Genomic DNA, 13,899 nt, shown 5'->3' with positions numbered 1-13,899 from the left:
TCTATCTATCTCCTATCTATCTATCTCCCATCTATCTCCCTATCTATCTATCTATCTATCTCCCTATCTATCTCCTATCTATCTATCTCCTATCTATCTATCTCCTATCTATCTATCATCTATCTCCCTATCTATCTATCTCCCTATCCATCCATCCATCTATCCATCCAACTATCTCCTATCTCCTATTATCTATATATATCTATATCATCTATCTCCTATCTATCATCTATCTCCTATCTATATAAAATCTATCTATATTAGATCGATAGATGATCTATAGATAGGAGATAGATGATATATAGATAGATATGAGAGAGGAGATATATTATAGCTAGATGATATACAGATCGTAGATAGATACAAGATAGATAGATAGGACTCCTATCTATAATATATCTCCTCTCTCTAATATCTATATATTATCTATCTATCTTAGATAGAGAGGTTGATCGATAGATAGCTATAGCAAACAATCTAGGCAGCACTGTGGGTACCAGCAGACAAATCCTAGACCTTGGATCAAATCGGCTAGTAAAAAATACTCTGCAGCACTCTGATTGTAGTACAAATGTGAAAATGTGGATTTATTCCATAAAATGATGTGCAGCAAATTCATAAGTAAACCACAGGGTTTTGGCATCTGGTTTAGGAGACGCAGAAACGTTGTGTTTCAAATGGGTGTGGTTTTCAAAAGGGGGCGTGTCATTATTATCGCTCAATTTATCGTTACCGCGGCAATATGTATGATAAACCGCGATATTAATTTAGGCCATTATCGCCCAGCCCTACCTAAGGCTATGTGGAAAACATGGATATAGTTATTGGCTGTATCCATGTTTTCCAGACAACCTTAGAGCTTTATCCAAGTTCAGCAGCCGCCGCTAATCAAATACCGAACGTTCGGGTTCGGATCGACTTGAACCCGATTCGCTCATCTCTAACAGTAACCCTTAGGTGACTACAGTTGTGCAACACATATACACATAAACAGACATAGTCACAGCTAGTGTCAAAACTTATTCAATACTTCATCACCACTTTACTTTTGAAGCTTTTGCGAGGGGTGTTCCAAACAGAAACACCACAAAGTTGCTAATGAACTCCCTCCCAGCATTACAAAGAAGCTACAAAGTTGCTGATAAAGCCTGCCAGGGACACAGAAGGGAGGGGGAGGCGGAGGGAAAGGGGGAGGAGAAAAGCTCACACACAGATTATTGTGTCTTGGGGGAAGGAGACTGAATAGATAATAACAAGTATGGAAGGAATTGTTAGTCTTACCATGGGCAGCAACGTATCACAAGTTATGTTTGAGCGGAATACCCCTTTAATAATCCAGAGTACCACATAGTCTCTAGTATATTTGTATGATGTTGTGAATATCTTTAAGGTGTTATCCAGCATAAAAAAAAAAAAAAAAAAGCGCCATAGCTAATTTCTTGCAAAAACAGCGCCACCTCTGACATCAGGTTATATGTGGTTTTGCAATTAAGTTCCACTCACTTCAATGAAACTGAGCTGCAAAACTCCACCCAACCTGTGGACAGGAGTGGAATGAAGCAGCTTAGTTTCTCTGGCCCTGTATAACCCCTTTAAGAATTGCCCATAACTCACCTGGATGTGTTGAATATATGGGACTGCTTGTTCTTCCTCGGACACAAGAGAACAATGACGCATCTGGGGAGAGGAGGAGAAAATCAATGACACCTACTGGGTGCGTCATATACAACACAGCACGGGCGGGGGTCATGTGTAACCGTGGCACTATGATGGTGTTCTACCATTTACATACAATGTGCAGTAGTACTGGAGTGGGGGGGGGCGCTATAGAGCGGGTCCCCCCTATCATTCGGCAATGACTGCTGTATAATACCCGGATGATCTATTCACCAACAAGGAGGGAGACCATAAACAGCATAAAGTATACACACTTACCCTGCGGGGTACGCAACCAGCCCCGAGCCGGGGTCACATGTCAGACCGCTGCTGCTGGACACAGTGACCCCCAGAACCTTCTCCAGCTCCACCTATAATGGATAACAGCGTATTATATCATATATCCCAATATGGTTATCATACAGAGTAATACAGGGGTGTCCCACAGCAACCAATCAGATGGCAGCTTACCTCCACTCATAATGAGAGCTGGGATCTGATTGGATGATGCATAATGTATACCTGACACCCTGTATCCATAGTCTAGTCTCCAGTACAGGGAATCCCTTACATAGGGACAGTATTATAGTAGTTTGGCCAAATTATATACTAACTTCTGATGTTGGTTTTAAATGTAGCTGAATAAGCTTTCGTGTCAGCCATGGGTGCGATGTGCTGCCATTTCTGTCTTTTTGGCTTGTGCATATTATAGTAGTTATATTCCTGTATATAGGAGCAGTATTATAGTAGTTATATTCTTGTATATAGGAGCAGTATTATAGTAGTTATATTCCTGTATATAGGAGCAGTATTATAGTAGTTATATTCCTGTATATAGGAGCAGTATTATAGTAGTTATATTCCTGTATATAGGAGCAGTATTATAGTAGTTATATTCTTGTATATAGGAGCAGTATTATAGTAGTTATATTCCTGTATATAGGAGCAGTATTATAGTAGTTATATTCTTGTATATAGGAGCAGTATTATAGTAGTTATATTCCTGTATATAAGGAGCAGTATTATAGTAGTGATGTTTTTGTATATAGGAGCAGTATTATAGTAGTTATATTCTTGTATATAGGGGCAGTATTATAGTAGTTATATCCCTGTATATAGGAGCAGTATTATAGTAGTTATATCCCTGTATATATGAGCAGTATTATAGTAGTTATATTCCTGTATATAGAAGCAGTATTATAGTAGTTATATTCTTGTATATAGGAGCAGTATTATAGTATTTATATTCTTGTATATAGGAGCAGTATTATAGCTGTTATATTCTTGTATATAGGAGCAGTATTATAGTAGTTATATTCTTGTATATAGGGAGCAGTATTATAGTAGGTATATTCTTGTATATAGGAGCAGTATTATAGTAGTTATATTCTTGTATATAGGGGGCAGTATTATAGTAGTTATATTCTTGTATATAGGAGCAGTATTATAGTAGTTATATTCTTGTATATAGGGGGGAGTATTATAGTAGTTATATTCTTGTATATAAGGGGCAGTATTATAGTAGTTATATTCTTGTATATAAGGGGCAGTATTATAGTAGTTATATTCCTGTATATAGGAGCAGTATTATAGTAGTTATATCCCTGTATATAGGAGCAGTATTATAGTAGTTATATTCCTGTATATAGGAGCAGTATTATAGTAGTTATATTCCTGTATATAGAAGCAGTATTATGGTAGATATATTCTTGTATATAGGGGGCAGCATTATAGTGGTTATATTCCTGTATATAGGAGCAGTATTATAGTAGTTATATCCCTGTATATAGGAGCAGTATTATAGTAGTTATATTCCTGTATATAGGAGCAGTATTATAGTAGTTATATTCCTGTATATAGGAGCAGTATTATAGTAGATATATTCTTGTATATAGGGGGCAGCATTATAGTGGTTATATTCCTGTATATAGGAGCAGTATTATAGTAGTTATGCGGAAACTGGAGAGAATGGAACCGCTGCACATCCCATCTATGGCTGACACAAATGCCGCTAGGCCTATATTAAAAATCAACACCAGAGTGTCTGTATATGAATTGATCAAGCCATATTGCCCCGTGTACCACCGCGCAGGTCCTCTGGTCCACACGGGTCCCTACGCTAACTCCACACCGTGTCGGTCAGCGACCGCCATATCCGGATACCATATCCATACTTGTGTCGTTTGGGGGCAGCCTTCCCCGCCGGTGGTGCTGGCTGGGTTTTGGTGGGGCTTTTTGGGTCTGGTCCTGTGACATTGGGGTTGCAGGGCCGTTCCATGGCCTCCCTACCCTGCACGTGCACGCTTTGCGGGGTTGGCGGTCGCTGACCGACACGGTGTGGAGTTAGCGTAGGGACCCGTGTGGACCAGAGGACCTGCGCGGTGGTACACGGGGCAATATGGCTTGATCAATTCACATACAGACACTCTGGTGTTGATTTTTAATATAGGCCTAGCGGCATTAGTATCAGCCATAGATGGGATGTGCAGCGGTTCCATTCTCTCCAGTTTCCGTGTATTATAGTAGTTATATTCTTGTATATAGGAGCAGTATTATAGTAGTGATGTTTTTGTATATAGGAGCAGTATTATAGTAGTTATATTCTTGTATATAGGAGCAGTATTATAGTAGTTATATTCCTGTATATAGGAGCATTATTATAGTAGTTATATTCCTGTATATAGGAGCAGTATTATAGTAGTTATATTCCTGTATATAGGAGCAGTATTATAGTAGTTATATTCCTGTATATAGGGGGCAGCATTATAGTGGTTATATTCCTGTATATAGGAGCAGTATTATAGTAGTTATATTCCTGTATATAGGGGCGGTGTTATAGTAGGTATACTCTTGTATCTAGGAGCAGGTTGCAGTGTGATACTAGTTGCAGTCGCTAGGGGGCGGTGTTATAGCAGTTGCAGTCCTGTAGACAGGGTGCAGTGTGATAGCAGTCGCTAGGGGGCGGTGTTATAGTAGTTGCAGTCCTGTAGACAGGGCGCAGTGTAATACTAGTTGCAGTCACTAGGGGGCGGTGTTATAGCAGTTGCTGTCCTGTAGACAGGGTGCAGTGTAATACTAGTTGCAGTCACTAGGGGGCGGTGTTATAGCAGTTGCAGTCCTGTAGACAGGGTGCAGTGTAATACTAGTTGCAGTCACTAGGGGGCGGTGTTATAGTAGTTGCAGTTCTGTAGACAGGGTGCAGTGTGATAGCAGTCACTAGGGGGCGGTGTTATAGTAGTTGCAGTCCTGTAGACAGGGTGCAGTGTAATACTAGTTGCAGTCACTAGGGGGCGGTGTTATAGTAGTTGCAGTCCTGTAGACAGGGTGCAGTGTGATACTAGTTGCAGCCGCTAGGGGGCGGTGTTATAGTAGTTGCAGTCCTGTAGACAGGGTGCAGTGTAATACTAGTTGCAGTCGCTAGGGGGCGGTGTTATAGTAGTTGCAGTCCTGTAGACAGGGTGCAGTGTGATACTAGTTGCAGCCGCTAGGGGGCGGTGTTATAGCAGTTGCAGTCCTGTAGACAGGGTGCAGTGTGATACTAGTTGCAGTCACTAGGAGGCGGTGTTATAGCAGTTGCAGTCCTGTAGACAGGGTGCAGTGTGATAGCAGTCGCTAGGGGGCGGTGTTATAGCAGTTGCAGTCCTGTAGACAGGGTGCAGTGTGATAGCAGTCGCTAGGGGGCGGTGTTATAGCAGTTGCAGTCCTGTAGACAGGGTGCAGTGTGATACTAGTTGCAGTCGCTAGGGGGCGGTGTTATAGCAGTTGCAGTCCTGTAGACAGGGTGCAGTGTGATACTAGTTGCAGTCGCTAGTGGGCGGTGTTATAGTAGTTGCAGTCCTGTAGACAGGGTGCAGTGTGATACTAGTTGCAGTCACTAGGGGGCGGTGTTATAGTAGTTGCAGTCCTGTAGACAGGGTGCAGTGTGATACTAGTTGCAGTCACTAGGGGGCGGTGTTATAGTAGTTGCAGTCCTGTAGACAGGGTGCAGTGTGATACTAGTTGCAGTCGCTAGGGGGCGGTGTTATAGTAGTTGCAGTCCTGTAGACAGGGTGCAGTGTAATACTAGTTGCAGTCGCTAGGGGGCGGTGTTATAGTAGTTGCAGTCCTGTAGACAGGGTGCAGTGTGATACTAGTTGCAGTCACTAGGGGGCGGTGTTATAGTAGTTGCAGTCCTGTAGACAGGGTGCAGTGTTATACTAGTTGCAGTCGCTAGGGGGCGGTGTTATAGCAGTTGCAGTCCTGTAGACAGGGTGCAGTGTGATACTAGTTGCAGTCACTAGGGGGCGGTGTTATAGCAGTTGCAGTCCTGTAGACAGGGTGCAGTGTGATACTAGTTGCAGTCGCTAGGGGGCGGTGTTATAGCAGTTGCAGTCCTGTAGACAGGGTGCAGTGTGATACAAGTTGCAGTCGCTAGTGGGCGGTGTTATAGTAGTTGCAGTCCTGTAGACAGGGTGCAGTGTGATACTAGTTGCAGCCGCTAGGGGGCGGTGTTATAGTAGTTGCAGTCCTGTAGACAGGGTGCAGTGTGATACTAGTTGCAGTCCCTAGGGGGCGGTGTTATAGTAGTTGCAGTCCTGTAGACAGGGTGCAGTGTAATACTAGTTGCAGTCACTAGGGGGCGGTGTTATAGTAGTTGCAGTCCTGTAGACAGGGTGCAGTGTAATACTAGTTGCAGTCGCTAGGGGGCGGTGTTATAGCAGTTGCAGTCCTGTAGACAGGGTGCAGTGTGATACTAGTTGCAGTCACTAGGGGGCGGTGTTATAGCAGTTGCAGTCCTGTAGACAGGGTGCAGTGTGATACTAGTTGCAGTCGCTAGTGGGCGGTGTTATAGTAGTTGCAGTCCTGTAGACAGGGTGCAGTGTGATACTAGTTGCGGTCGCTAGGGGGCGGTGTTACCAGCATTCCCCCTCCTCTCAGCCCATACACTGTGCACCATGAAGCATCTCTCCCCCGCTGACCTGTCTGCCCCCTTTGCCATTGGCGGCCGTTCCCATGGTTCCTCGGGATGAGCGGCGGCGCTCCGGTGGCGGGCTGGGGGGTAGGAGCCCGGGCTGTGACCGCCGCTGTGCGCTGCTCTCCTCCGACATCCCCCGGTTCAAATCTGCCGCTACTCCCGGCATCAACTGCCAGCCCGCTGATTGGCTGACAAAAACACAAAGGGCGGGGTTACAGGACCCGTCACCCTCTGTGTCTATGCCTTAGTGTCTATTGGTCACAAGAGAGGCGCCGGGACCTGTCACTCGTCTCACAATCCGCCGTCGTGATTGGATAATAATAAAAATAGGCGGTACTATTTCCACCACATCATTTCCGGACTCTTGCTCTGATTGGCCCCGACCGTTCTCTTCTCCCATTGGCCAATCCCTACAGCTCGTCAGTGACTTTGACTACATCTCCATGCAATCATTGCTTCTACGGTCACGTGATACGGAAGTAACCAATCGAAGCGGAGCCCGTTTCTAGGGAAGGTGAGGACTGGCTGTATCTGTGTTTGTTGTGGCAGTGTAAGTGTATTACCGCGTCCTGCGTCCCTCTGACTGGATGAGGGGGACTATAAGTGCCAGCGTGCACGGTTATCCCTCTGCTACCCGCGACATTCCTTTCATGACGGGCGTTTTCAGTGTGTTCAGATCCAGACTCGTCCTTGCGCGGCGGCAGCCAATCAGCGACTGGCTTGTAAGCTGCGGATTGCACGTAGCGGTTGTAAGCTGATCGCTGATTGGCTGTCGGGGCTCCGTGGCCATATTGTAGCTGGTTGCCGCATCGGCCCTTATTGTGCGGCTTCTATCACTGCGGTTCTGTCCTCCTCGTCTATTTCTCTATATAAAACATGGAGAACTTGTCACTGACTTCTTCTATACTACAAATCCCACATATACTGAATAACTCTGCCCTATACCGTCTCCCCTCCCTCATACTGTGTATTGTATGGACCCCAGAGGCTCATATAACGGTATTCACACCCTCAGGCGTGTGTGTCCATGGCAACCAAGTGTCCTTAGCGACAAAACAACTCAATATGAAGAATTCTTCATTGTTTCCATGGTTTCTGCTTCCTTGCGGTGATCCGGAGCGCCCCCTGTGTACAGACCTGGTAGTTGTCACAGCTGGGGGTTTGTTACAGTAGAGAATAATCCGGCAGTGCACATCTGTCTCGTATAGATGGTTTGTTTCAGTGTATCGGACCGGCGGTCACACCGGTTATCGCTCAGGGGGTCGTCCAGGCCGGATACAACTGTAACAGACCCTCAGCTGTGAGAAGTCACTGTGGTCGTATAGAATCAGCGCGTTCTCAGTCAGGTAACCTGTGCGAAGGGAATCCTAGTTATAAGCTTTATGGACTCACTTACACACGTTATATTATGGGATGTTAAGGGGGTTATCCAGGATTAGAAAAAAACACAGATTCTTTTTTTTTTTTTTTTGGTTGCAAAAACAACGCCGCCCCTGTCCTCAGGTTTTGTGTGGTATTACAATTCAGCTCCATTTACTTCAGTGGTACTGAGGTGCAATATCACATCCAAACTGAGGATAAGAGTGTCACACTGGAAAGAATACACTACTTCCTGACCTAACCTCTGACCTGTATACTCATATACCCCATGTGTAACCTCTGACCTGTATACTCGTATACCCCATGTGTAACCTCTGACCTGTATGCTCGTATACCACATGTGTAACCTCTCACCTGAATACATACCCCATAGTCTCCATGTGTAACCTCTGACCTGTATACTCTGATACCACATGTGTAACCTCTGACCTGAATACTCGTATATCCCATGTGTAACCTCTGACCTGTATACTAGTATACCCCATGTGTAACCTCTGACCTGTATGCTCGTATACCCCATGTGTAACCTCTGACCTGTATACTCGTATACCCCATGTGTAACCTCTGACCTGTATACTCGTATACCCCATGTGTAACCTCTGACCTGTATACTCGTATACCCCATGTGTAACCTCTGACCTGTATACTCGTATACCCCATGTGTAACCTCTGACCTGTATGCTCGTATACCACATGTGTAACCTCTCACCTGAATACATACCCCATAGTCTCCATGTGTAACCTCTGACCTGTATACTCTTATACCACATGTGTAACCTCTGACCTGAATACTCGTATATCCCATGTGTAACCTCTGACCTGTATACTAGTATACCCCATGTGTAACCTCTGACCTGTATGCTCGTATACCCCATGTGTAACCTCTGACCTGTATACTCGTATACCCCATGTGTAACCTCTGACCTGTATACTCGTATACCCCATGTGTAACCTCTGACCTGTATACTCGTATACCCCATGTGTAACCTCTGACCTGTATGCTCATACCCCATGTGTTACCTCTGACCTGTATGCTCATACCCCATGTGTTACCTCTGACCTGTATGCTCATACCCCATGTGTTACCTCTGACCTGTATACTCGTATACCCCATGTGTAACCTCTGACCTGTATGCTCGTATACCCCATGTGTAACCTCTGACCTGTATGCTCATACCCCATGTGTAACCTCTGACCTGTATACTCATATACCACATGTGTAACCTCTGACCTGTATACTCGTATACCCCATGTGTAATCTCTGACCTGTATACTCGTATACCCCATGTGTAACCTCTGACCTGTATGCTCGTATACCCCATGTGTAACCTCTGACCTGTATGCTCATACCCCATGTGTAACCTCTGACCTGTATACTCGTATACCCCATGTGTAACCTCTGACCTGTATACTCGTATACCCCATGTGTAACCTCTGACCTGTATACTCGTATACCCCATGTGTAACCTCTGACCTGTATACTCGTATACCCCATGTGTAACCTCTGACCTGTATACTCTTATACCACATGTGTAACCTCTGACCTGTATGCTCTTATACCACATGTGTAACCTCTGACCTGTATGCTCGTATACATCATGTGTAACCTCTGACCTGTATGCTCGTATACCCCATGTGTAACCTCTGACCTGAATACATACCCCTTAGTCTCCATGTGTAACCTCTGACCTGTATACATACCCCATAGTCTCCATGTGTAACCTCTGACCTGTATACATACCCCATAGTCTCCATGTATAACCTCTGACCTGAATACATACCCCATAGTCTCCATGTGTAACTTCTGACCTGTATATTCATATGCCGCCTGGCCTCCATGTATAACTTCTTCTCTTCTTGCAGTCATAAGCAGCAATGCTGGATCACATTGCATCCTCTGTGATGAATATGGCCCTCTCTAAGGAGAAGATATCTGAGAAGATCCTCAATCATGCCCTGGAGATCATCTACCTGCTGACAGGAGAGGTGAGAAGACACTCAGCTGTGGGGGGGATTAGGGGTATACACCGAGCAGCCATAACATTAAATGGGAACTATTAGCAGATTAGACTAATGTAACCTGCTGATAGCTCCCTAGTGGGCACGGGGCGCTGAGGAGGAAGCTATGTCTCTTCCCTTTATCCTCAGGGCCGTTCATTTGGGGGGGGGGGGGGGGGGGGGGGGGTTGATCCGGGGCTGGATGGGTGCTCGTAGGGGCGGTATATGGCTGATCGCTGTATATGATCCATTTCTAGTATATTCCACCATCATTACTACTGCTGCCACAGAATCTTCTCTCTGTATTTTTCTGCCCTGTAGAAATACGTCCTTGTGAAGAAGTCGTCTCCTCATTGCTGCATTCACCCGCAGTCTGGGACGGTGAGAATCCATTACATCATATTTCATCCATTATATTGTGTTTTTTCCATCACTACCTCTTGGGTTGATTTGCACAGGACTTTCCATCACAGACAGACTGGAGATTTATAGGAAACACAGTGGTCTAGATTGTGGTAAATGCTGGAGAACTTGCTTCATGCAGATGACGCCACAGTATTCACTGTAAATATGTCACATGCTGTACCTACAGCTGTATTCAAAACAAAGGTACCAGGGGGTATGGAGGTCGGACCACCCCCCTCTCCCCCGGAATCTCTTACTAGTTACAACTACGTTTTAATCAGAGAACCCCTTTAAAAGGAAAAAGAGGGATAATACAGACCCTGTAGGTCTCATTGTGGTACATGGGACGGCAGCCTCATCTAACCATCGCTCTGTTGCAGGTGCCTGTGAAATGCGAGGACGTAGCCGTCTATTTCTCCATGGAGGAGTGGGATTATGTCAAAGGACACAAGCAGCAATACCACAGCATTATAACAGGAATTGAACCCGAGAAGATGGACTCTACAGACGTAGGCGTAACAAAGGATGATGATGTGGATGAAGGCAGCTCCCCAGGTAACAGCATGAGGTGGAGATGGAGGTCAGCCAGGAGCAGACTGAGATTAGTACCGTGTCCAGTCAGGGGATGAGGGAGTCATTCTGGTTCCCTATCTGCAGTTCAGAGAATCGGGTAATACACTTCCCTGCCAGAATCTCTTGGGGACGGGTGTTTATCCCTCTTATAGCAGAAGTAACCTGTGTTGGTGTCCTGTCTTGCTGCCTATGTCTGCTCTTTTGCTCATGGTGTCTCTGTATAATCTTTATTCAGAGTTAGAAGACTTTCAGGTAGAAGAAATCGAGTACGAGTCTACCAGCGGTAAGGATGATGAAGACGATGAGGAAGAAAACAAGGAGAAAAGCAAATATGAGCAGAGCAGTGGATTACCCGGGACCTCGGCCATCTCTGCAGGTGTATCATCTATAAGTGGCAAGTACTGACAATACTAATGATAATACACCTGCCCCTCGAGTGGTATCTAGAGGGTGACATATGTGATTGCAGATTAACAAATCCATACTCTCCTGACAAATCGAATAGCTTAGCTGAACCCCTATAATGTAGGGGGACAGTCCGTTTTTCCTTGGCATCAGATGACTGTACACTCCCTAAAATGCAAATCAGCACAGCAATCATCATATAAGGGGGGATGATAGTCGATTTCAGCTCTGAAGCCTTTAGGGCAGGGGTGTGGAACCTTCGGCCCTCCAGTTGTTGCAAAACTACAATTCCCATCATGCCTGGGCAGCCGAAGCTTTAGCTTCGGCTGCCCAGGCATGATGGGAATTGTAGTTTTGCAACAGCTGGAGGGCCGAAGGTTCACCATCCCTGCTTTAGGGCATTGGTCTCCAAACTGCGTCCCTCCAGCTGTTGCAAAACCACAATTCCCATTATGGCCGGAGAGCTAAAGCTTTGGATTTGGCTGTCCGGGCATGATGGGAAATGTAGTATTTCAACAGCTGGAGGGCCACAGTTTGGAGAGCCATGCTAGGGTGTGATGCTGGCCATACACCTATTATAGCCCCCAGCTGTACACTGGCTTGGGTCATGTGGTGACCGCAGCAGATTGGTTTATGTGGTGAGGGAGTAGGAATATGTCTTTTCTGGTATTTTATTGGTTTTCTTTTTGTTCTCTTCAGCCCCTCCATTCAGGCCCATCATGGAGGACCCTTATCCTGTCACCGCCCATTTATTGACTGAACAGGAAATCAAGGAGGAGATTATCGAAGAGATTAAAGAAGATGGGACTTACGCTGACAAGTTATCAGCCCCGGACAGTGCCAGCGCCCCCCATTATCGCTGGCATCCCAACATCTGGAGCATCAGCGAGCGCTTCATATGCAGCGGCAGTAATCGAACCTATGAGCCGTACGCGGGCATAAAGACTACCCCCGAGGAGAAGCCCGCCGACCCGTCTCGCCTGCAGTTCATGAACCAGGTGGCCTTAGAGGAGAAGCCGTTCCGATGCATCGCTTGCGGACAGATGTTTAAGTACAAATCCAGCGCCATGAGACATTACAGTGTGGTGCACGGCGTGAAGCCTCACCAGTGCAGCGAGTGCGGCCGCAGATTCTCCACCAAATTCAACTCCGTCGTTCACAAGTGCAAGGCGCGCAAAAACTCCAGGGATTTCTGGGATGACCAGAAGGGCGTGAATGTAGAGAAATGAGCCTTCTCCTCTGTGTATTCCCACATCCTTGTTGTCTGTCAACTTGTTCTCCATTCTCTACGGCTGTTTCTCAGTTCTATCTGTTCTTGGGAAAGCTGGGTGACAACCTGTATGGCTGCTATAATGGCTTCTCACCGGTTGTCACACAGAAAGAGGTTCGCCGAGTTGACCTCTTTAAGACCCCCCCCCCCCTCCCTTAAGTAAATGAAGTCACATACTCAGCCACTTCTCCCCACTATCTATAATACATCTAAGGTTAGCAGAGTGCTATACCCTGGCAGTGCCATAGCAAGTAAAGGGACATGTGACCTGCTACACTCAGGTCTGAGACAGTGGAGCTTTGTTCTCTTGAATAGCGGTCTGCCCCCCCCCCCCCCCCCCCCCCCCCTCATAATCAAGTACTGATCACCTATCATGTGATGATAAGTTTTAACCTTAGGATAACTCCTTTAAAGGCCAGGCTTAAAAAAACATGGCCACTTCCCCCCCCACCCCCACCCCCCACAAACAGTCTTGTCTTCACTGTGGGTGTGGGGGTTTTCCAGCTCCGTTCCACTAAAGTGAATAAAGCTGAATTGTAATCCCACATACAACCTGAGGACAGGGGTGGCAGGGATAGGCCCCTTTAAGCTTTCTAGACTTTCCTTAATTGCAAATCTGACAATATATGAGACACATGGGATGTAGCTCTGTGTGTGTTATACAGGACCCCTGTGGGTGTAATGGTGGGCACCCAGCTTTCCCAGGTGCAGATATGATCAAGAAATTATGTTCATTTATTACCCAGAGAAAATCATAGTGAATGAAGGGCTTGCATGTTTAGTCTTTTGAAGGCAACTTGTCATCGCTTTTATGCTGCTCACCACCCCGCCTGCCTGGATTGATATATCTATCCCTGCTGGGTATAAAGAAAGATCTATTAAAGGAGATTGCCGCCGCCCCCCCCCCCCCCCACAAAAAAAAAAAGTTATAGAAATCCCCAATATACACTTATTACGGGAAATGCTTATAAAGAGCTTTTTTCCCTGCACTTACTACTGCATCAAGGCTTCACTTCCTGGATAACATGGTGATGTCACTTCCTGGATAACATGGTGATGTCACTTCCTGGATAACATGGTGATGTCACGACCCGACTCCCAGAGCTGTGTGGGCTGTGGCTGCTGGAGAGGATGATGACAGGGGACACTGAGCATCCCTCTGCCATCATCCTCTCCAGCAGCCACAGCCCGCACAGCTCTGGGAGTCGGGTCGTGACATCACCATGTTATCCAGGAAGTGACATCACCATGTTATCCA

At 45.9% G+C, this 13,899-nt stretch overlaps 2 protein-coding genes across 3 annotated transcripts in view; one reads left to right on the top strand and one right to left on the bottom strand.

Moving 5' to 3' along the window:
- The window catches only part of WDR62 (WD repeat domain 62), a 33,756-nt gene extending 26,454 nt beyond the window's left edge, over positions 1–7,302 (bottom strand). Inside the window, exons 1-3 of the mRNA XM_069943857.1 lie at positions 6,615–7,302; positions 1,936–2,027; positions 1,615–1,677 (exon numbers count right to left, since the gene is read on the bottom strand). Of these exons, the coding sequence (XP_069799958.1) occupies positions 1,615–1,677; positions 1,936–2,027; positions 6,615–6,776 (317 nt within the window). The 5' untranslated portion in view covers positions 6,777–7,302. The remainder of the gene's footprint in view (positions 1–1,614; positions 1,678–1,935; positions 2,028–6,614) is intronic.
- On the top strand, positions 7,027–12,973 carry LOC138766326 (oocyte zinc finger protein XlCOF8.4-like). Of its 2 annotated transcripts, none has more exons than XM_069943858.1 (6): positions 7,027–7,124; positions 9,854–9,976; positions 10,310–10,369; positions 10,774–10,948; positions 11,202–11,360; positions 12,071–12,973. In XM_069943858.1, the coding sequence occupies exons 2-6, from the start codon at positions 9,866–9,868 to the stop codon at positions 12,598–12,600; spliced, it is 1,035 nt and encodes a 344-aa protein (XP_069799959.1). In that variant the 5' UTR covers positions 7,027–7,124; positions 9,854–9,865; the 3' UTR covers positions 12,601–12,973. The 2 variants fall into 2 exon arrangements, with proteins under 2 accessions (XP_069799959.1, XP_069799960.1); XM_069943859.1 differs by having other exon boundaries at positions 7,062–7,160.
- Positions 12,974–13,899: the final 926 nt, after the last annotated feature.

This window comes from Dendropsophus ebraccatus, chromosome 10 (assembly GCF_027789765.1).
Source record: "Dendropsophus ebraccatus isolate aDenEbr1 chromosome 10, aDenEbr1.pat, whole genome shotgun sequence".
In the NCBI taxonomy this organism is placed as follows: domain Eukaryota; kingdom Metazoa; phylum Chordata; class Amphibia; order Anura; family Hylidae; genus Dendropsophus; species Dendropsophus ebraccatus.
This window is presented reverse-complemented; position numbering and strand designations above follow the sequence as displayed.

What these genes read in the sequence shown, in the direction of transcription:
- LOC138766326 (XM_069943858.1), top strand. Translation starts at nt 9,866, where the DNA reads ATGCTGGATCACATTGCATCCTCTGTGATGAATATGGCCCTCTCTAAG. An exon ending in TTCACCCGCAGTCTGGGACG is followed by an intron (nt 10,370 to 10,773) that starts GTGAGAATCCAT and finishes GCTCTGTTGCAG; the next exon opens with GTGCCTGTGAAATGCGAGGA. An exon ending in AGGTGTATCATCTATAAGTG is followed by an intron (nt 11,361 to 12,070) that starts GCAAGTACTGAC and finishes TGTTCTCTTCAG; the next exon opens with CCCCTCCATTCAGGCCCATC.